The sequence below is a fragment of the Schistocerca piceifrons genome, chromosome 2 (genome assembly GCF_021461385.2).
Source record: "Schistocerca piceifrons isolate TAMUIC-IGC-003096 chromosome 2, iqSchPice1.1, whole genome shotgun sequence".
Taxonomy (NCBI): domain Eukaryota; kingdom Metazoa; phylum Arthropoda; class Insecta; order Orthoptera; family Acrididae; genus Schistocerca; species Schistocerca piceifrons.
In genome coordinates this window covers 613,288,201-613,312,757 of record NC_060139.1, presented here as the reverse complement: position 1 = coordinate 613,312,757, position 24,557 = coordinate 613,288,201, and the positions used below count along the sequence as shown (strand labels likewise).

General features: G+C 37.0%; 1 protein-coding gene across 1 annotated transcript in view; it reads right to left on the bottom strand.

Moving 5' to 3' along the window:
* Positions 1-24,557, bottom strand: part of LOC124776403 (peroxisome biogenesis factor 1) — a 388,232-nt gene that overhangs the window by 229,671 nt on the left and 134,004 nt on the right. The window contains 2 exon segments of the mRNA XM_047251383.1: positions 13,863-14,034; positions 21,532-21,694. Coding sequence (XP_047107339.1) covers positions 13,863-14,034; positions 21,532-21,694 — 335 coding nt within the window.

Genomic DNA, 24,557 nt, shown 5'->3' with positions numbered 1-24,557 from the left:
ATTTTCCCCCAAGAAAGACCAGTGCGACTTGTGTTGTAGTTACAGGCTTGGTAACTTGAATGAAGACGTGTGGAAGCAACACACAGAATGGAAAAAGCACACAAGGATGCAAAAAGATACTGACAAGAAAGAAGCCCCGCAGAAGCTCTGCTCAGTGTACACCATAGATTTACAGGCCGTGAAAGTAGTTCCATTTTTAAGTGCAAGTGCAGTTTATTATAAAACAAAGTTGGCTGTTCATAACTTTATAATGTATAATTTAGAAAGTCGTGATGCAGTATGTTACTGGTTTGATGAAACGCAAGGTAAATTGGTTGCATCATGTTTTGCCACATGCATCATGGACACCCTATCCAGAATGATTAAGGAAAATCCCATTCAAGTCATTCTGTATTCTGACGGCTGCACATATCAGAACAGAAATGTGATATTATCAAATGCTCTTTTAAGATTAGCAATTGATAATGGAGTATTGATTACACAAAAGTTTTCTGAAAAAGGCCATACTCAGATGGAATGTGATTCAGTTCACAATTCCACTGAGTGCAAGCTTAAAGGACGTGAAGTTACACATCCTTGCCAATACGTGGTGATATCTAAAGAAGTGAGAAAAAAAGCCACAGCCATACAAAGTCCATTACCTAGATTATTCCTTTTTCGTCAACTACAGAAAAGTTTGTAGCTGTATGACTCAATTAGGCCTGGAAGAGCTGTAAAAAATGAGCCTAGAGTTACTGATCTGAGGGCGCTACAGTACCGCCCAAATGGTATTATTTACTACAAGTGCCCTTTCAACTAGGTGTGACAAGAATTACCGAGGCATCCCAGGAAAATTCTTGGAGATGTTTGCTTCCCGAAACTATACAAGAAAAGACTGAAAAACCAAAAAATCCAAATGGGATAATTTACAACAGCTTAAATCTGTTCTTCCTAAAGATTGTCATAGTTATTATGACAACATTCCTTATGAATGAAAATTACCGTGGAGGTAACTGTGTGACGAGTATCAGTGCAGTGTAATTCTCTGTTGTTGCTTTGAGTGACGTTTATGATTTTTCTTGAAGAAATGTGCAGACATTATTGGAACTACGTAAACAGTATATTTATTTAAAATGTTTCTATGAAATCTTACGATAAAAAATGATTAAGGCTCCAAAACGTGTTCTTACCAGCTTTCTCAGTACCAAATACCAATGTAAATGTGTCAAGTCATGCTGGGAGACTGACAAACAAATACCGTGTAAGTAACAGATCATGGCATAAATACCGATAAAAATTCTGCGCATGTGCCTTAATTAAGCTTTCTAAAGTGTATTTTTTTTTGTTTCACATTTTTATTTGATCCAATATTTCCTTGCGATGCTATGATGCAAATTTAGTGCCACGGTGAAATGTATTAGGCATTTTAGACAGTTTTTTCTCTCTCATGTAAAATTCTTATTTTGCTACTTACGCGGTATTGTTTCTTCGCCAACGATATACCATTTTGAGAGATCATTGCATGAATAAATGGGTGGTCTACATCAGGACCGGCCACATTGTGCCAAACTTCATGTGTGAACATGTGCAGGCCACAGGCGGGCCAAGGCCAAGCCTATCACTCAGTTTTGCTCACTCCTTCTTGGAAGTACTCAGAACAGTGTAAGGAAAGTGCAAGGATTGAAGATGTTTGGTTTTTGGGGTGCTCAACTGCGCGGTCATCAGTGCCTGTACAAAGTCCTATGTTTACACAGTCCAATATTTTTCACAATCCACTGTAGCCACTGTCATGAATGATGATAATGTGATGATGATGATGATGATGATGATGATGATGATAAGGATGAAATGATGGGGGCAACACAAATACCCAGTACCCTGGCAGAGAAAATCCCCAATCCGGCCAGGAATCGAACCCGGGAGTCCGTGATCCAGAGGCAGCAACATTAACCACTAGACTATGAACTGCGGCCCTGCAAGGTTTGAAGAATTCATTGTGACCTTGAAAGAAGTACAAGGAGAGTTTTAAAGCGATTTTGAGGACATTTTCAATCTTATGTCTGTTTCCGAGCTGATTTCAAGATCATTTGCCATTTCAGTTGAAAGTCCTGCTGTGTACGTGCAATTGTAACTGACTGATGCGCAAAATAATTCCAGTTTTAATAACATATCTTTCTGTTTAACTTCTCATGGTTGGGATTCACAGTTATATAATATTTCTTGAAAGACATCATAGTCGCCGTTGACTGTATAAAATATTTCTTGTTACTATTGCAATTTCGGACTTATGGCCATTTTTATGTAACACTGCAAAGTTACCTAAACACAAAAATACAAAAGTGAAGCACAGGGTGTATATACATAATCAAGCAAACATTTCATTTCATTTCATTAAGAAAGTAGCCCAATTATAAAAATTGGAGATAAATGTACATTACTTTCATTCTGTCAGAACATTAAACTATCAGACATGAGTACATGTCGTCGTCAAAATGCAGGCTTTTGACCGTGAGAGTCCCACAAGATCTGATGAGTACGACACTTATTACATCGTATTACGTTGTTAAATATATACTGAACTGTCGATGTTACCATTGTTCTAATAATCTATCATACATACAAGTTCAGGTGCACTGACAACATGTGGAGCAAAGTCAGTTGGCGAGAAACTACATTTACTAAAGATACTGCCTGTGCACGTATCAAAGATAGTGCACACCAAGGATACAACTTATAAGCTTTATATGGTATAGTCTTTTCATCTGTCGACATCGTACAGCTTACTAAATAATGCTATGATTGTAATGGGCAGTAGGATAGGATGGGAGGCATTGTGATGTTTTGTCAGAATTTGTGGTGCTGCACAGTGAATTGGACTGCTGGCGAGCATTTTACACTATTTATATTTGTAAAATTTATAGGCATACAAAGTATTATATATCAGAGCTCTGTGTTCATCTCATTTATGAGCACTTAAGTCAATGTGAGAGCTTATTAATAGATAACACATGTATTATCCCCTATTATGTTATAAATAAATATTCCCATAGTGACATACTGTATATAAGCATGTAATCAAAAGTAGCATCAGCTGACAAGTTAGTTGCAGAGAACAAAGGGGTTGGCCAAGTTATTCTGTTGATAATCAGTCAAAGTACAATCAGAAAAGTCAGTCATGTGGTTTACATTCACAGATAGTAAATTTGTCTGTTATCAGTAGATTCTACTAAGTTACTATTTGAACTTTTGCCGAGGATCGTTATCGAGCAACATCAAAGTCAGAAATGTTGTATTCAGTAGTAACCGGACAGGAAGTTAAGCCGACAGGAGGAGAAACTAAACACAATGAAAAGTCTTGGATTGTAAAAGATCATGATGCACAAATTTTTAGCAAGTCTGTTAGTCAAATGCTTAAAAAGTTAGAAACACTATATGGCAAGAAATCAGATTTAATGATTGAAGGTTTACAGAGAAATTTCTTTAGTTACAAATACAATGCTAGTAAGTCAGCTATTTATAACTGTGTGCAGATTCAAGAATACACAGAAGATTTAGTGGCAATAGGTGAAACTGTAAAAAAGGGCTGAATTATGTTGTAAATTTCTGGAATGTTACTGCCAAAATTTCATCACTTCCGTACTGTATAGGATAATGTAGCAGCACCCAACAAAAATCTCGACATGTTATTTGAACACCTGCATCTGGAAGAAGCTAGATTAAATGAGACAGAATAGTCAAACATGTCTCAAATGCTTTCATATCAAAACAAAATAAACTTTTTTTTTTTTTTTTTCAAAGTAAGTCAGTAGGAACAGTCTACAGTTCAATGCCTCACATGCGGCAAAACCAGGCATGCGAAGAAAACACTTCAGAAATAAACCATGTACCACATATTTCGCATATTGTAGACACACCTACTCACACAACTGCAAACAAAAGGGTCATTTTGCCTGGTAATGTCCGAATGTAACATTAACACAAATGAGACGAGTCAAAACTCCCATAGCAAAGACTCAAAATGTTTCAAGTGAAATGCGCTGGTCACTTCTGAATTACCTGTTGCCAATGTAAATGACATAAATTTGCAATCTGATCAAGGAAACACTTGGTACCAAGACTGTGGTGCCATGCAGCATGTGACATTTATATTAATAAATTATGAAGAATTAAATAAATGTATGAAAGTGTTGATTGGCAATGCTACTGAATTAGAATGAACTGGAGTGGTAGACATTGAATTAGTGGCTTTTGATCGAGAACAGTTGTGTGACATAGTTCTGGAGAACATTTTAGAAGTACCTAATAGAAATTTTAATTTATCTTCTGTTACTCAAGTCTTAAATATGGAATATGTTCTGAGTGCAATTGCGTACATCTCTGTTTTCAAAACCAATGACAATTTGGGAACTGTAGCAATAGGCAGACATGAGTGACAGCTGAACAAAATGCTGTTTCATACAGAAGAGTCCAACAAATGTCTGAGAGCAGTCTCAATTAAAATGTGGCATGAAAAGTAAGCTCATCAAAATGTCACATGTTAGAGACATTCTAAAAAGAAATGACATTAATTATACTGATGACTAGAATGAGTATGTATGTGTTGATCATATCTACAGCAAACAACATTACAAATCTATCCAACAAATATGAAGACTGCAGTAAATACCCTGGATGTAAATCATGTTGACTTGTGCGAAGTGAATCTCATGTCATTAGTAGGAGTAAGGTATTTTCTGTTGTTAAAAGATTATCTGTCTCATTTCCAAACTGTTTATTTTCGGAAGACAAATGGTTAAGCTACTGCCAAATTAGAACTTCCATGAAAACAGTAGAAAACCAGTGTAGGAATAAAGTAAAATGTTTGTGTCTGACAACAGGATCAAAATCAAGAATGCTCTCACTAAAAAGATTTTAGATAAAAGTAGTATTTTTCACATCAGAACCAACATGTACACACCTCAGCAAAATAGAAGTACTGAAAGAGAAATGTGCACAGTTGTCGAGTCAGCACAATCAGCAACACATGCACAAAAAATGAATGAGAATCTGTTGGCCAAAGTGATAAATCATGCAGTCTTCATGTTAAATCAAAGTGGAAGAAGTGTAATAAAAGAAAAAAGTCCTACTGAATTGTGGTTTGGATAAAAAATAAATCTTCCTAATTTGAGAAGTTTTGGAAACGACTGGTACATTTCAATTTAAGATTACGAATGAAGAAAGAAATAAAAGGAGGGAATCATCTTTGGCTATAGACTCTACCTACCTGATGAAAAGAATGTTGTTGCCTCTGATAATGTCATATTTGATAAAAGAATAGAAGATAAAAAAGAAGCTACTGAATTAAAGACTTTCACAAGGGAAAATGAGAATGAAACTGAGTATTAGCATCCAGAAGAAAACCAGATATCTGATGACTCACTGTATGATGTCTCTGAACAATGCAGTGTGTCATCTGATCACATAACACAAAACGGAGTCTTACCCCCAAAACTACATGACTGCAAATCCGATAGGCTGTGAAAGGTTTCATCAGACTATGAAATAGCTTCACAGCACAGTAAGAATGCAAACTTTGGCATGATGGGTGAAGTTGAAGGCATTTCTATTTCAAATGCCTTGAAAGACAAAAACTGGTACAAAGCAGTATCTGATGGATACAAATCCCTAATAAAACTAAAAACTGGGAGGCTTGTAGAACTTCCAAAGAATGTAACACCTCTAAGCTGTTGCTGGGTATTGTGTAAAAAGCAAGACAGATGTTATAAAGCCAGACTAGTTGCAAGAGGGTTTGAGCAAGAGGAAGTACTGGACTACTCAGAAACCTTTAGTCCTGTAGCACATTATGAATCAATTAGAGTGCTTCTTAGTCTTGTGGCTATAAATGAAGTGAAAGTAACAACTTTTGACATAAAGACAGCTTTTCTATAGAGCGATCCGCAAGAGAAAACCTACATGAACCAAACTGAAGGATACAACAATGATACAAACAGAGTTTGCAAGCTGAAAAAGAGTTCACATGGCCTCAAATAAACTCCAAGGCACTGGAATGAGAAATTCTCAAATTATCTGATGTCATTAGAATTTATTAAGACAGATGATCACCCTTATCTACTATAATGAAGACAGAAGCACCATTATAGTATTGTTTGTTGATGATGGATCAGCTATTGGAAGGAGGACAGCCAGCACTACTGAAATTAAAAGTACATGGGTAGCACAGGCTGTGTGGCATGGACTGGGTGGTTTTCTAGGTTATAGGGTCTTGGGGAAAAAAAGAAAGGGCTTCAGTCTCAAAGGGTACAGATTGAACAGAGGAAGAACATAGATCTAGGAACCATCAGCATAACAGTTGTAAATTGCCATAGCTGTGTTCAGAAAGTACCAGAGCTCCAAGCACTAATAGGAAGCACTGATTCTCAAATCATTACAGGCACTGATAAGTTCAGCCAAAATCTTTGCGAAGGATAGGCTAAGTACAGTTGGCGGTGGTATGTTTGTTGCTGTTAGAAGTAGTTTATCTTGTGGCAAAATTGAAGTAGATAGTTCCTTTGAGTTACTATGGGTAGATGGCAACTCACAACTAACATGATTCAATTGCTGAAAGATTCAAAGAAAACTTGAGTCTAATTTCAAGCACGAATCTGACACATACAATTATGATTGGTGGTGACTTCAATCTACCCTCGAAATGGTGGTAAAAATACATGTTTAAATCTGGAGGTACACATAAAACATCATCAGAAATAGTGTTAAACGCATTCTCTAAAAATAATTTTTTAGTTCATGAGCCCATTTGCATAGTAAATTGTTGAGAGAAAACACACTTGTCCTCTTAGCAACAAATAATCTTGATCTAATAACAAGTGTCAAAACAGATATAGGGATAAGTGAAAACAGAGTTGTCATAGTGAGCCTGAATACCATAACTCCCAGATCCAATAAAAATAAAAGACAAATATACTTAATCAAAAAAGCAGATAAAAATTTGCTTGATACCTTCCTGAGGAACAATCTCCACTCCTTCCAAATTAATAATTTAACTGTAAAGCATATGTGGCTTGAATTCAGAGAAATAGTATCAACAGCAATTGAGAGATTTATACCAAACAAATTAACATGTGATGGAGCTGATCCCCTAGGGTACAAAAAATAGATCAGAATATTGTCGCAGAATTTAAACAAACACGAAATCCCCAAGATTGGTGATATTTTACAGAACTCAAAACTTTAATGTAGAATTCAATGCGAGATACTTATAACAATGAAACCTGGCAGAAAATCCAAAGAGATTCTGGTTAAACTTAAAGTATGCCAGCAGTAAGACATAATCAATGTATTGTCTGCGCAATAGTAATGAAAATACTGCTGATGACAGTGCTGCTAAAGCAGAGTTACCAAACACAGCTTTCCGAAATTCCTTCACCAAAAAAGACAAAGTAAATATTCCATAATTCAAATCAAGAGCATGTGCCAACATGAGTAACTTAGAAGTAGATGTCCTCGGAATAGTGAAGCAACTTAACTCACCTAATAAAAGCAAGTCTTTTGGTCCAGATTGTATAACAATCAGGTTACTTTCAGACTATGCTGATGCAATAGCTCCATACTTAGCAATCATATGCAACTGCTCACTTGAGGAAAGATCTGTATCTAAAGACTGGAAAGTTTCACAGGTCACATCGATATCCAAGAAATGCAATAGGAGTAATTCATTAAGTTACAGGTCTGTACCATTAACACTGATATGCAGCAGGAATATGGAACATATATTCTGTTCAAACATTAAAAATTACTCGAAGAGAACGGTCTATTGATATATAATCAACATGAATTCAGAAAACTTTGTTCTTGTTAAAGTCAACCAGCTCTATACTGACACAAAGCTCTGAGTACTATCGACAAAAAATTTCATGTTGATTCCATATTTCTATATTTCTGGACTCCATTGAGAAAGTTCAAAGGAGGACAGCATGTTATGTATTATTGAGAAATATGGGAGAGAGTGTCAAGAACATGAAACATGATTTGGGGTGGACATATATAAACAAAGGTGTTTCTCTTTGCAGCAAGGTCTTCTCACAAAATCTCAATCACCAACTTTCTCCTCTGAATGCAAAAATATTTTGTTGACGCTGACCTACATACTGATAAATGATCATTATAATAAAATAAGGTGAATCAGAGCTCACACAGAAAGATGTGGATGTTCATTTTTTCTGCAGAGTTCTGTTGGTTCATTCAGACTTTGCTGTTTGAGAGTGGACTAACAGAGAATTATAGTGAAAGAGGTCCTATGAACTTTCTTCCAGGCACTTAAGTGTGATTTGCAGAGTAGCCATTTAGATGACATGTAGATAAAAGTTCAGTGGAAATTTTTGCAAATCAATCTATGTATACAAACAAACTTTTAAGACAATTTAAGTTTGACGATTTGAACCCAGTAGCTACACCTATGGAGCACAGAATGGAAACAGATAAAGAAAATCTTGGCAATGATGTGTCACTAGAGAGGACTGAAGTCCATAGAGAAACTACTGAGAGTCTACAGTGCCTTTTACAACAATATCTCATTCAGGTATCAGTTTTTCTGCTAATTACTTAAGCAGATTTAGTAATAAACCAATGATTAGTCACTGGAAAATGGTGAAACATATTTTTCAGTACCTAAAAGGTGCTATGAAGATTGGTATATTCTTTGATGGAGACTCAACACAGCTTGCCTTTGCCGATCCTGATTACGGAGACGATATTTCAACTACATGCTCCAGCAATGGAGTTCTTATCATGTGGGATGGACCCACTGCCTGGTATGCTCAAAAGCAATGTCTTGTGGCACCGTAGAATGGTGTGTAGTGGAACATGTGGGGTAAAGTGGGACGAGTGGCTCTCTCTGAAAGTGATCTCTTTACTTAATTTTGTTCATCAAAGTTTAACAAAGCAGATACATAGTGTCTGAAGCTTATTTAGCTGGTAAGTGCTTCACAGATTGTTTTTTTTTCTGTCATGCCAAAAAGGTTAGATTATAAAATATCCTTACAAACCTCTTCCAGTGCTCATAAGAATATTAATGTAACGCTCAGCTTAACCTATAGTCTCAGAACTAGTATTGAGGTTATGTTGTATACAAATCATTGTGATGTTATTGTCATTAATGTACTCATGAGACTAATTAGTTTAAATAATTGTCTTTTCATGGGTGAATGGGACACGGTGCGAAACTATAAAAAGGCTGCAGGGAGTGATGGACTCTTTTATGCGATGCAAAATGCTATTGCAGAGTACAGGAGAAGTAGCAGAAGCTTAAGGATCATAGCTGAGGAATATAGTGTTCCGAAAACTATTCTGGCAAATGAAAAATTTAAGAAGAAACATGGAAATCAACAAGTTTTAAGTGAGGAGCATGAAAATTTAATAGTGGCAGGAATTTTAACCTGTGCTGAGTGGGGGTTTTCTCATCAAAGTGATGATGTTAAGGACACAGTAAAAACTTTTCTTGATCAACATGGATATCATGTGAAAAAACTGGGAGAGATTGGATCAGAATCTTTTTTGTTGATATCCCAGCATCACATTTCGTCTTTCAAAAAATGTGAAAAGATCAAGAGCTGCTGTTAATGAAGACTGCCTTACTGGATATTTCAAAAACTTGGAAGCTAATTTAAAAGACATTCCTCCAGAAAGGATTCTAAGCTGTGATGAAACAAATTTCACAGATGGTCCTGGATCTTCCAGGGTCATTGTAAGAAGAGGATGTTGACATCCAGAATGAGTTATTGACCATAGCAAAGAGTCAACCAGTGTGATGTTAACTGTTTCTGCTAATGGAGAAGTGCTCCTCCCTTTTATTGTGTAAAAGACCTTGCGCACAAGTCTCTACCCAACTTGGACAGAAGATGGTTTTGAAGGCTCACGTTAGGCAGTAAGCAAATCTGGTTGGTTTGACATGCCATTATTTGAAGAATGGTTTGTCAAAATAGGTCTGCCATATCCGAGAAGGTTTGATGGAAGAAAAGCTGTCATAGGGGACAACCTTCCAAGTCATCTCTCTCAGGAAGTGATAAGACTGTGTCATGATCATAACATTGCCTTTATAATGCTGCCTCCAAATTCTACACATCTAACATAACCCTTGGATATTGCAGTATTCAGACCAATTAAAGCAGCATGGAGAGATGTTTTGCTGAACTGGAAGAAACTGTACAAGGGATGTCTGCCTAAAGCCCAGTTTCCAAAAAAACTGAAGCAAGCACTGGAGAAGGTTGGTAACATGCAGAGGAACATAATCTCTGGCTTTAGAGCATGTGGTAAAATACCATTAGATTCTGAAAAAGTGCTGCAGACGATTCCAAGGAGAGTTCAGCATTCCAAATCTGAGAAAGTTTGGATAGATGTTCTCACTGAAAAGTTTGTCATAGCCATATCTAGTGATTCCACAAGAAACAGAGGTAGAAAACTAAATGTTCATCCAGGTATGAGCATTTCTCCTGCAGATTTTGTCACTAATGTTTCCACAACTTCTGCCAACCATAGTAGTGTCTGCAAGCACCAGTCGTCCATTGGTACCCAACAAGATATTCAAGTTCCTAGAGGTAAGAACAGAAGTAGGGAAGTGAAACCTAAATTTGCACTGTCAAAAAGAGAACAACCCAGTGACTTCATTGTGGCGAAATTCATCACAGAGCAAGACCACTGAACAAAATTCTACCAGGGAGAAATCACTGGCGTACCACAGGATAAGACAATTGAAATAAAATTTCTAAGGAAAAAGGTAGGGGAAACAGAGACAATGTTCCATTTCCCTCAAGTGACGATATCCAAGATGTTCTCTACACTGATATTGTTTGGAAAATTGATGTGTATCAAGACATCAGAAGAGGAAGATTTCTCTTCCCAACACTGTCCAAGATTGTTGACATTGCAAAAGTCCGATGAGGGAAAATTAGCGATGAACAGTATAGCAAAGCTGCATATAGATTTGTAAGACCATTATTATCATGTTATAGTGCATTAAAATAGTCTTATTTACAGAAAAAGTTCCTGAATTTAAAATAAAAGATTATCTCTACAAAACTTTTTTATACGGTAGCATATAATAAAAAGAATTTCTGCTTACCCTACTCATTTGTGTTATTTCCCTGTCCTGTTTCATCTCCATAGTGAACTTGAGGGGTATTTTGAACACAAATAAATGTCTGGGACACACATTTCAGCACTTAAACAGTCCCTCTATCTAACATATTTAAAAAAAAATATGAACCCAAACATAGTGCAAAATGTTGTTAGGAGATTATGTATTTAAAGTTTCATAAGGTTTGGAAACAAAATTGGTACCATAGGTAAATTTACTAAAAAGATGAAAATCTGTCCCACTTCACCCCATTCTATGATAACTTCAACCACTGAAGCAGAGTATCTAATTGCCATCTCTTCAATCAACAATGAATGCTGGATACAATGCCTTGGACAAGAATTTGGAATTTCAAGTCTGAATGAACCAACAGATTATGTACTGACAATCAAACTGCCAAAGCTGCATATTGACAATCAAACTGCCACATATATGTTGAAGAATACCTATGAAGGAAAAATAACAAGAGGCAAGAAATATATAGACATTCCACAAAAGTTCACTCAACAACATATTGGAACAACCACAAAAATGAAATATGTGGAAAGTTCAAGTCAACTTGCTGACGTACTGACAAAACCACAGACTCGTAAAGTATTTGAAGAATTAAGAAGAAAAATAATTAAGGAGGAGCATTGGACGTTAACTATTTTTCTGTCTTAAGGTGCTTCCATATAAGTTCCATGAATTTTTTGATAATGCTGTATGTTGTAATTACTCTCTGATCAGTCAGTTGTCTGTTGTCTCTTTTCCAAGCATTTTATAGATTACATCCAAGGGATCAGTAGAGTTGGCATACCCGATCAGCATCTCATCTCATATCCACTTATGAGAATATTTCAGGGGATATGAGGAGATATATTTCTCTCTTCTGGAGATAACAAAGCTAGATGCAAGTATAATTTACCACATACTGTACCCAACAGCCAAGAGGATGATCTCAACAACATTCTGGCTCAATGTGGCAGAGCAACTCATGAAGAAAGTAACTCTCCTTCTCTACAATTGTGAGGGGACCAAGCAAAGCAGAAAATCCATTAAGGTTTTGAGCCAAAAAAGCTGGAGGCATCTTCCAGAAAAAATAATACCAGCTTAGAAGAAAACAACTCCTTTTAGAAGGTGAAAAGTTTATTATGATTGAAGACGTTGTGGAAAAACCTGTTTCGAATGTAAAATATGTAAAATTACCTTTAATGTGGTCAAGTATATCACGATATACCATACACAGGCTGACTTCCGGAAGGCATTCGATACAGTTCCGCACTGTCGCCTGATAAACAAAGTAAGAGCCTACGGAATATCAGACCAGCTGTGTGGCTGGCTTGAAGAGTTTTTAGCAAACAGAACACAGCATGTTGTTATCAATGGAGAGACATCTACAGACGTTAAAGTAACCTCTGGCGTGCCACAGGGGAGTGTTATGGGACCATTGCTTTTCACAATATATATAAATGACCTAGTAGATAGTGTCAGAAGTTCCATGCGGCTTTTCGCGGATGATGCTGTAGTATACAGAGAAGTTGCAGCATTAGAAAATTGTAGAGAAATGCAGGAAGATCTGCAGCGGATAGGCACTTGGTGCAGGGAGTGGCAACTGACCCTTAACATAGACAAATGTAATGTATTGTGAATACATAGAAAGAAGGATCCTTTATTGTATGATTATATGATAATGGAACAAACACTGGTAGCAGTTACTTCTGTAAAATATCTGGGAGTATGCATGCGGAACGATTTGAAGTGGAATGATCATATAAAATTAATTGTTGGTAAGGTGGGTACCAGGTTGAGATTCATTGGGAGAGTCCTTAGAAAATGTAGTCAATCAACAAAGGAGGTGGCTTACAAAACACTCGTTCGACCTATACTTGAGTATTGCTCATCAGTGTGGGATCTGTACCAGATCGGGTTGACGGAGGAGATAGGGAAGATCCAAAGAAGAGTGGCGCGTTTCGTCACAGGGTTATTTGGTAACCGTGATAGCGCTATGGAGATGTTGAGCAAACTCAAGTGGCAGACTCTGCAAGAGAGGCGCTCTGCATCACGGTGTAGCTTGCTGGCCAGGTTTCGGGAGGGTGCGTTTCTGGATGAGGTATCGAATATATTGCTTCCCCCTACTTATACCTCCCGAGGAGATCACGAATGTAGAATTAGAGAGATTCGAGCACGCACGGAGGCTTTCAGACAGTCGTTCTTCCCGCGAACCATACGCGACTGGAACTGAAAAGGGAGGTAATGACAGTGGCACGTAAAGTGCCCTCCGCCACACACCGTTGGGTGGCTTGCGGAGTATAAATGTAGATGTAGATGTAGATGTAGCCATGTGTGAGTATTTCGACAAATGAAAAACAAGTGATGGTGTATCATAAACAATTCAACTGGTGTTGTAAGTCCTTAGTACACATATATTTCTTCAAATTTCATAAATAATCATTTATATGTAAAAAAACGAAAACACAATAAAAACAATTGTACTCCAATGCAAAATACGTTCTCAAAAATCATACGTGAATGGTTTAATGCAGTGAGTGATATATTACTGCAGGTCCTATATTTTCAAAGTTTCTTCTGTTAAAATACTTGTTATTCATTTATGACACTTTCTTCAAGATAAAGAATTGTTTTTGTTGCTGATAAATATGGTTTTTAATTTGGTTTAACATGTTAATCATTTAGAACTTCGACTTCATAAACCTGTATACAAGTGACACACAGCAATTGTTTTCGATCTTCATTATCAACTGATAAAACTTACCAACTCGTTTCCAGCTCTCAAATAAAGTTTTCTCAGCTAAATCTATTAAATCTTGCAATACATATCCCTCAGTCTTCTGGGAAAAATGTTTCAAATCATCTAATGTTATCAAACTCGGGATATCCCTGAAGCTTCCTTGTAGCAAGTTCCTTAATATTTCAAGTCTTGCATCCTGTAAATACAAATGTTAGAGCTTTAATGATGAGGCATTAGCTAAAATATGCAATTCATAATTTAAAAAATTGTTTTTCCCACACAAATACTCATATCAGATGAAACATAATGATTGTCCCCATTCCTCAAGAACATGAAAATGGCAATGTTGGAAATGGCATCTCTCCTTCCAACCCCCTCTTTTGTGTGTGTGTGTGTGTGTGTGTGTGTGTGTGTGTGTGTGTGTGTGTGTGTGTGTGTGTCACAAATAAAAAACAGCGGAAAGTGGAAAGTCATGTGTTAGTTCATATGTAATTATGCCATTACTTTCTGAAGTCAGAGTGAAGGAAAGGAGTTCCACAATGGCTGGACAAATGGTGCCACAAAATGTACATTCTTGCCCTACATACACATTTACACTCTGCAAGCCATTGTGAAGTATGTGGCATATGTTACTTCCCATTGTACCATGTATTAAGGACTGTTTCCATTCCATTCACATGTGGTATCTCATCTTTTCTGTGATGCTATCTTGTGGATCACATACAACTGTGACCATATGTGCTGTCCTTTTCTGAATATGTTTGGTATTTCCTGATAGTCCTATCTGGTATGTATCCCACACACTAGTTCTAAGGTGCATCACTCAAGTGTTATATAAACAATCTCCTTTGCAGACTCATTGCATTTTCAGAGTATCTTACCAAAGAACCAAAGTCTACCACTTGCTTTACCTACAACTGGACTGATGCAATCATTCCATTTTATAATCCTACAGATTTTTATACCCAGGTATTTGTAAGGAATGTCTGATTCTAACTGTGACTCACGGATATCGTAGTCATAGGATGCTAGATTTTGATATTTTGTGAAGTGCAAAATGGTCTGTCCTTGTTTCAGAAATGATATGAACAATAATAGGAGGCCTTTGAAAGGTATTACAGTGTGTTCATTGATAAGCCTTGTCAGTTACCATGTCACACGACTCACCAGAGTGCTACAGCACGAGTGGAGGGTCCTGAATGGTGTGGATAATTTCCTTCTCAGGCTATATCTCTTGAATGCCTTATGGGACACAGAGAGAATCAAATCAGATGGGAAAGTTCTTTTCTACACTAAAGTTTATCTAATGCAGTGACTGTAGGAGATATAATGCTCTGTTGTATATGGTAAATTCTGCGAACAAAGTAGGTCTCTCTTAGATCCATCAAGATACTCAAGGTTAAAATGTTACATTTACCTCAAATAGTAAAAAGTCTGTGCTTTATTGATTTAGTGCCATCAAATCAAAGTAGTTCTGGACCACCTAAGTTGGAGCATCCATGCCTAAAAGACAGTACTCTGGTCCAGCTCCGAGCAGAATTCCCAAAAACCCTAATTGATTTTTAATGAAAAATTTGTGAGCAGTTTCAAGTATGGCTGAGCAACTGTATGCTATGTAAATAAGCATGTATAGAGCAAATTTCATATGCTCATTCCATCACGAGGAATTGATACCTGTTGTTAAGAGATTGTTCTGCAGGCATTTGTGGCCTGCCTTATGCCACATGGTGGACTGCATCAAACCTTTCTGGCAGAACATCTCAGCAGACTCATACATATTGCAATCATGATCAACCTGTGATTTTATACAGCCTCTTTAAAACACAAATCAGATAGCTCTGTCTCCTTGCAAGCTCTGTGCCTTATATATTTTAACATAATAAGTCCTTCAAGGGTGTGGCTTTCATGTTTATCACATTCAATAGCCAAGTAAAATTTGTATCAAGAACAAAACCCAGAAAACTCAACTGAATATGTGAAATCAGGACACTCATTCTCAAATTAAAAGCAAAACTTCGATGTTTAACAGGCACACACAGATACTCCAACAGAAAATTTAAAAATCTATTTGTTAACCCATTCCAACCTCCAAACTGTTAGCACTAATAAAAGTGTCGTTATTGTAAGTCTGTGAGAAAAGTAAAATTCTGCTATTGAACTCATGCTAGCTGTGGAAATTTCAAGCATGGGTACATTTAAAGTGTCTGAGAGATGTATTCTCATAATTAAGTAGACCAGCTGGACTTCATTGAGTCTGAACTCGTCAGCAAAACATGCAATTGCTCATCCTACAAAGAAGATCTCATTGCATGACTTCTGAACTGAACCAAAGATTTTGGCTAGGGCACATTACAAGTAAGATGAACATTGTGAATGCTGTGGGGCACAGACATATGGACACAGTCTCAATGTAAGTTCTTTTTGTTTACTGAGAGACTAATAACTGAAATGACTCACAGAAGGGCTGAAATACACCCCTTGGGACAGAAAGCTCCATTTCAGAGTCATATTATTAAAAGACACAACCATAAAAGAATAAACAGAAAAGCTGTGCTATGGGCTCAGAACATCTACTGGTCTAGGGTGTAATAGATGTCAGGTATGAGGACCCTACTGTTACCCTGCTACAGCAACTGCTGTATAAATCAGTCACAAAGGAGACAGGCAAAATATTGTATGTACTGTTAACAAAAATAATCCTCTCCCTTCCAGGAGTCACCATTTCTGTTGAGGCTACAGTCCATTAATATAAGAGAGTGTGATTCCTAGAAACATAGGCAGAAGTTTAACTTCTTCCACTTGAGAGCTAGTGATTTTTCTTTATGTGTATTTTAGAAATTACTACCAAACTTTGATATGCTAGTATATGTATGCTATGTAGCCTACCAGAAGGAGACAACAAAATGTGAATCAAGAGCTTTTGAAGGAGACAACAAATTGTGAATCAAGGGCATTTGCAAGCACAGGTATTGATGCTGCTAATAGCAGTATGAGTCAGTGTTTAGCCATCTATCTCCACAGTAGATATATGAAGAGCTGAAATAAATGAGACAGTGAATATCATAATTGAAATAAATGAGACAGTGAATATCATAATTCACATTACCTTATATGCCCTTTTTCTTTCCACATATGGAATCTGGCTTACAATTTTAGGTCCCTGTACATTCATAACATCAAAGTACACAAAATATCCAGAATAAAAGCTGTCAAGGTAAAACTCTTAAGTAGACAGAGTTGCACAAGAAGCCAGTTATAAATAACACTTTCCAGAATCCACCAGATGAACACCTTAAGTTACACAAACCACCTAGGGTTAATCTTCAAGTCACTGATGTTTTTGATGTCATGGGGAAGCGGAAGAAAAGTTGAAATGAACATCCATCCCAAAATGCCCATCTAATTAAACATCTAATGAACAATGTTGCTGGGTTTGAGCTTGCCAATTATAAATGGTTGATACTTAACTACATTCAAATGGGATGTTGATTAAATGGGGTTCAGTGTGTGACTGTTGTGTGGAGGAGCAAAACTGCAAAACTGCCCATTCGATGCTTTTAAAGGTGATCTGAAAGGTTCATAAAAATTGATACTGAGTGTTGCAATCTGGTTGTCAAATTTTAACATTAATCTATAAACAGTGTGTATGTTTTCTATAATTCCACATTATAAATAATAATAATAATAATAATGCTACAAATAGTGATTTCCCAAGCAACCTAGCGATGCTTGTGAAAACAGGCAAGTATGTTACTTGATGAATAATGTGGAGGCATTTTCTTTATATTCTTAGTCTTCTGGTTACGCCAATGGCATTTAAAGCAGTCCATAAGGTCTTATTCTGAGTTATATAAATACTCATGAGCAATTGCATTACAGGTAACTAATTTGTTGTGGAGAGAGCATTCCTGTCACCAAGGATAATGAAATAGTTTGACAAATTATGTGACTGATACAATGTAAGACTTGGTTCTGGCCATTGGCACTATTTTTAAGTGTAGAATTGGCAAGAAAAGTGACTTCATTGCATTTGATCACTGCCTGGTAATGAGAGCCTGATGTACAGAATACTCATTCTTCGAGCTAACACAAACAATGGGCTTTTTACACACCAGTGGGTCAAAGGGTTACAGTGAGTTTGTCGACCCGAGAGAACAGCCACTACCCAAGCTAACTGTTGTGGTCCATAATGTGACAGATATCATCACTGAATATAATGGATAGTAGTGGTGGGAAGATGGGCCACAGTCTTCTAACACACTTGTCAATTCAGTACTGGACAGCAACAACCCTCACCAGATTTTGGTGTAAGAAAGCCACCACACCATTTGTTACGCCACTCACAACACTACACAAGGCACAGAGATTATCGCATACCCAGGACTATCATGATTCGTTGCTTAAAGCATGAAAAAAGATTGCTTTAGGTGATGAACTGTGGTAAACATTGTTACACATCATTGGGAAGGTGTGGAGACATAATATACCATGTGAGGGGATGCATTTCACTTACCAACAGAATACTTTGCAGGCAATGAAGGTATGGTATGTTCACAGAGAGAAGAATGAGAGTTTCCTAGTTTTGAATTTGCAGAAGTTGGTCAATTTCAGCCTGATTATGTTTTGTGACTGGCCACTGCCAAGCCCAGTGATGTAACCCTGAAATTTTCAAAGTGGTTGTTGTGTCATGTTCTGGTGTCTCATGAATTAATACCTCTACTGATAATTGACAGTGGTTTCTTGTCCATCATGGGCAGCACCAGGCTCACTTTCCATTCCTTGGAGAGAGGCAAGTGGTAGTACTTTAAGGCGTTGAGCATATATAGCAGTGACGAATACAGAAAAACCTCAAGGAGGGGTGCTAAAGATATCTTGAGCTACCTTAACTTTTGCCATAATAAAAAATAATCAAGTCACATGCAACGAGTAAGAAAGTTTTATTTAAAGTGATTATACACATATACAAGACAATGTCATCTTACGATATCAAAATGTTACAATTGTGGTTCTCTTCCTAAAACGATGAATTCTATATGCCTATTCTTCCTGGCAAATCAGTTAATTACATCTTCAATAGGACAATCAATGTCAGGGTAAGTGTTCAACAGAGCTAAGCCATTAAGTCAGTCTTCCTTCACTGTCGACCTCAGCCATGTCTTTGTATTCCACAACGTTGAAAAACTACTTTCTACTGTAGCAATAGAAGCAGATAAACAAGAAAATATTTTGTACAGCACGTGCAAAGTAGATCTAGTACAGACAGACAATGCTTGCATAACAGAATCATGATCATTAAGGGCGTTTATGCTTGTTTGTTTGTATTGAAGAATCTCTCCCATTAGTTTCTTTTTAATCACAAAGAGTGATTCTTCTTCAAAGACCAGTAGTTCAGTTAAGCACTGATTCAATTTATGTGCCAGATCATTACAGTCACGTTTCAGTAGTTGTGAGGGCAAAAGTATGTTGAATTTTAAATGATAAATATTTTCTTCAGCAAAACGCGTGTGCTACATAGGAAAGTACAACTACTGGATAACTTGGCATGCACGCCCTGCGTGCCTCCCTTATGTATCCACCACTGATAGGGTGTCACAGAGTGTTGTGACCAGGGCCGCAAAAAGGGGAAAAAAAAATAAAGAAAAGGAGCTGTTCCACTTTCTCTCTTAGCCCATGAGACAAACAGTGAAGTGCACAGGATCAACAGACGAGATCATTATTAATGCTGTTGAATCGAACAGTAGCACCAGTAATAATGAATCTTGCAAAGTTGAAGAATATGAAGTTCAAAATTGTAACCATTCTTTTTATTGTCACAATGTAAGTTTTATTATTGGTTCTTTTTAATCCCAAATTGCCGATGAGAACTGATACAGAACTAGTAGTAACAAGCTCCTTTACTCAACCTGAAACTATCAACTTCAATTTCAATTGTTAGCTTTTTTTTACACCTATTTCAGTTTTTACTTTCGTAGACACACAGCACACAGACAGCTGATACAGTAGCAGATAGAGTGCTGCTTTGAGCATAAACTGATATGTGAGCAGAAGTGTAGTCCCAGCACCATGTGATGTAAATGCAGCTTGACCCCCCCCCAACCCCCCTCACACCTTGACAGGGCTATATTCTGGGGGTTGGTGGGCAGAGCTTACTTCCTCTGCTCAATGTAACCCACATCCATCCACTTACTTCACTATACTAACCTGCACACTTCATGCATTTACAGAAAGGCAATGGACCAGCCATCTGCCCCAGAGATGAGTAATAATGGTTTGAGGAACACTACAAAGATATGAGGATGTTTGTGCGATCTCCTATGTTTACCTGACTAAATTCCTAATGGACACATCTGAGTAACCACTGAGCCAGACATAGATGCCCTTAAACCTAGTTCCGATGACTATCTATGAGTGGTAGGTGGTTCAATGGTCACAAATCAGAATGTCTCACAAACCTTTTCAGTCTCAATGAGTGTAGAGCAAGACTTAATATGTTATTGGAGAAACTGGACTATTAAATGGAAGAATGAGCACTGCTGTCTCTACCAACTTCTCTCTCTCACATTTTGCATTACACTTTTAAAATCAATCCCACCAACTTTTTTTTCCAGTTCTCTTACAACCCGTGTCTGTCCACATCCAAGTTGCATACCATGATACAACACCCATATTAACCAATTTAATTATTTTCCTGAAATGAAATGAATGGATCAGTGGGAATGAAATCAATCAAGATGCAATGACATGAAATGTTATCATCTAAAACTGGCCATAAATGCTGAAGCTACAGTGTAACAAATATGGTGTGATTAATGCATATTTATATTTCAGCCCAGCAGTTGCCTTAACAATTATGCTATCTGAGCACACCACTGGAGTTAACTCAATGTTTCACTATCACTAATGTTCCTATCTATGATTTTGTTTCATTGATGCCAGCTGTTCTTGACTTTGTTAATTTTCTCTACGGGAAATTCTTATAAATGCTCCAGAAGAATCACTGACAAATAAAATATATTTTGTTAGATTGAACTGCTGTGCAATTTGTTGCTCTTCCACACTTCAAGTGTTGGGCCCCTGCTTGCTACAGTGCCCATCTCTTCCTTTGTCTTCAGACACTTCTTTGGTCTACTGGATTATAATTTCTGACTGTATGGTAGTCTTCTGCCAGTTCATTCTGTTGAGATGTTTCTTCCATTTTATTCTGTTGTCTTCAGTTTTGGATCTTACACAAATATGTTAAATTCTGTCCTAATGTTGCTGTTTCTTGATCTGTTTACTCCGGCACAGCCTCTCACAGCTATAAGAAATCTCATTACAGTCACCTAGATCTTACTTTCTTGCCATTCATAAATGACCCATAACTTACTTTGGCATAGTGTCCTCACAGGGTGTGCTCTACCATCTGAGCTACCCAAGCATAACTCACACCTCATCCTCACAGGGCGCGAGTCGTGCTTGAGTAGCTCATACAGTAGAGCACTTACCCGCGAAAGGCAAAGGTCCCGAGTTCGAGTCTCAGTCCAGCACACAGTTTTAATCTGCCAAGAAGTTTCAATGTTTCTTTGGTTACAGAGTTCATTTTGTATAGTCTACTTATTGGAGTCACTTCCCATCATTGACAATACATTACATAGCCTATTTCCCTTTCCAAAAAGCCAGTAAGTATATAAGATATTAAAAAATAAAAAACAACCTTCTTCAGCTCAGGAATTTCCAGAATTGTTTTAAATATATGTCTTCCCTCAGGCTCAGAAATGGCAGGATTAAGTTTTCCCAGTTCCAATGCTGTAGCAATCACAGCAACATAATTGTATTTCTGAAAGTCCAATAATGTAATGCAGAACATTTCAGCAACTCTGAAACAGTCAAAGGCATTTTAAAAAAACTTAATTTTGGCAATCCAGGAAAACAAATTGATTTCATAATATTTAACAGATTATTTATTTGTATTTTTTAAAATTATTTCTTTCCCTTATAGCCCATATTTTCTTTCACAACTTTCTAATTTTTATTATTATTCCTTCTTGTTCCACTATTACAATGGCACAATAGTAAAACAGTGAATTAAATTATCTACATCATGCAATAATCTGGAACATGTAAGAGAGAAAAAAAAACAATCTGGACACAAAAGAAATGACAAGCTGCTTCACAAATACCTTCGGATAGATTGTTAGGGCATTCTTACGTTGCCATCAAAAGTCAAGCTCTCAATTTATCCTCAACAGTAGTAACTGGCATTTGTATAGTACATCAATATAGAACATTACAAACATCTTCAAGCAAAGCCAGCAACCTACAGTAAAATTTTGCAGTAGCTATAACAAAATGAACATTCCTAACTGTGATGCAGTAGTGTGTGATCCACATAAAAATTCACACTTTTGTTGACTAATAAAATTGCATTGCAGGAGGTAACGTACTAGAAAGAGGACATGTTCTCAAAACCCCTGCAGTTGCATTTACAACATGTGCCATGTTCTATGATGTACTGTGATACTTACTGAACAAAGTTTCCATACTTCATGAGTTCATGTCATGATTAGTTGCTATCTTTTTTTAAAAAAAAAATTTGAGAGGTGTCTTACTCATCTTGTACCATACATTTACAAGCTATTACAAGTACACGTGAAATTAATAGTAAAATGCTAATGCTTTTAAACAATAGCTGATTAATGATAACAGTAGCTTGGTATTAACCAGGTTTTACTGTGCATTAACAGCAATTTTTATGTAAGAAGACTAGTGATAACTTTCACTAATAAGGAAATATGTCTAATTTAGTTTTTTTATTATTGTTTACCTAGTGAATGAATGATAAATAGTTATTCCATTATTCATATAAATGCCTTATTTTGAACATTCCACTAAATATTCGACTATTGTCACATTTAAATAACAATTAGGGAAATCTGTAAGCAACATGTCTTCATGAATACTCTTAATTTTTGAGCTGGAAATCTTAATCCTAGTGAGTGCAAAAACCTATTACACCATCATTAAAAAGTTCGAACCAATTTCTGCTAATATACATGGAATAGTCAACATTTATAAGGTCTCCACAGTGAATGCAAAAACCCTATTGATTGACTTGGTAACTGAAGTTCTTGTGACTCAACTTAATGTGAATGGCTTAAAGTTGTGGTTTAATTTTCAAGAGCATGTCTTTTCTGCAGCTGTGTTTACAAATAACTTCTCTTTTTCTAACTACATATGGTACTTTTGCAGTTTCAAATATTTATAAAGGATCAGTGTGTTGTATTCTTTCAGTGAAATCCTGTTGAATTAGAAAGTTTTCTCTCTCTCTCTCGGCCTCAGTGTTTCAAATAAGTCTCCTATTTTGTCACCTTATTTAACACTAATTCATGATATACAGTAGGGCCCCATGGCTCAGTAGGTAACAGTTAATTACAGATCCAAGGAACCAGAGTTCAATTTCCAGTCAGTTCTAGGACTTCTTCTGTCAGTTATTGTTCCCTCTATCTTTCACGGCAGTTTTTTAATGTGAAAAATATCGAGTGACACCATGGCTTGGAGTCCACATTAAACTGTAGATCCCCTTATAACTGACTAGGCATATCAGTTCAAAAATTGGAGAATGTAATAGCATACCACATAAAATAGGACAATGCCTAGTGAATCACTGTGGTATTCAACATAGTTTCAACTTCACATCATCACCTTTCACATATTTACATGTCAGAGCTCAAACATGTAACCTTGCCTTAGCGAATCTGCTTTGCCTGATACAGGGAAACATTAAACTATGACAGCTGGGTAGATATTTGAACTCTCTCCCTCTCCAAAATGGAAGTCCAATTTGCTAACCATGGCACTACCTCATTCAATAACAAGTTTTCATGTCAATCACTTTGTGCTTGTGAAAAAAACTCTTGCATCAAATCAATCACTGCCAGAGACATACTCTTGTGGTGGCCAACAGCTGACTTTGCTCTCTACAGGGAAATGTTTGGTTGAATTAGATAACTGCACCAGAAGTGTTATTTCAAGAGTACTTGCCACCCACAGTATGTACATGCAGATAAAAGAAAAAAATCTAAATTAACGTAAATAAAAGAGAACATTTGCCATATTTACAGTGTGTAACACAATGACACTGAACTTTCGAAGGCTGTTCATGGAATTTTCTGAATATTTTGGTATAAGGGACCTGCGGTCTTCTGTGGCTCAGTATACAATAATTACATTCTCACCACATAGCAGAGATGCTGAGTCACAGATAAGTACAACAAAAAGACTGTCACAAATAAAGCTTTCAGCCAGTAAGGCCTACATCAAAAATACATGATACACCCCTCTCTCTCTCTCAGGCAACTGAAGCCACAATTTGGAGTGTGGCTTCAGTTACTGGGAACTGCAGTCATGTGTGTGCGTGTGTGTGTGTGTGTGGGGGGGGGGGGGGTCTATTTTTGATGAAGTCCTTACTGGCCCAAAGCTTTATTTGTGACAGTCTTTTTGTTGTGCCTATCTGCAACACAGCATCTCCACAATATGGTGAGTAGCAACCTTATATTGACGACACCACACGGAAATTGCATCGAGATTAAATATTATGTTCTTCAAGCATACATTCGTATGAGTGATAACTGGGCCCACCGTCAAATCATTGAATCTCTCCTGGGAGGCCAGTAGCTTGTATCCGACGCGCCACAGCCCACTTAATTTACCCTTCACACACTTATATTGACGATAGCACAC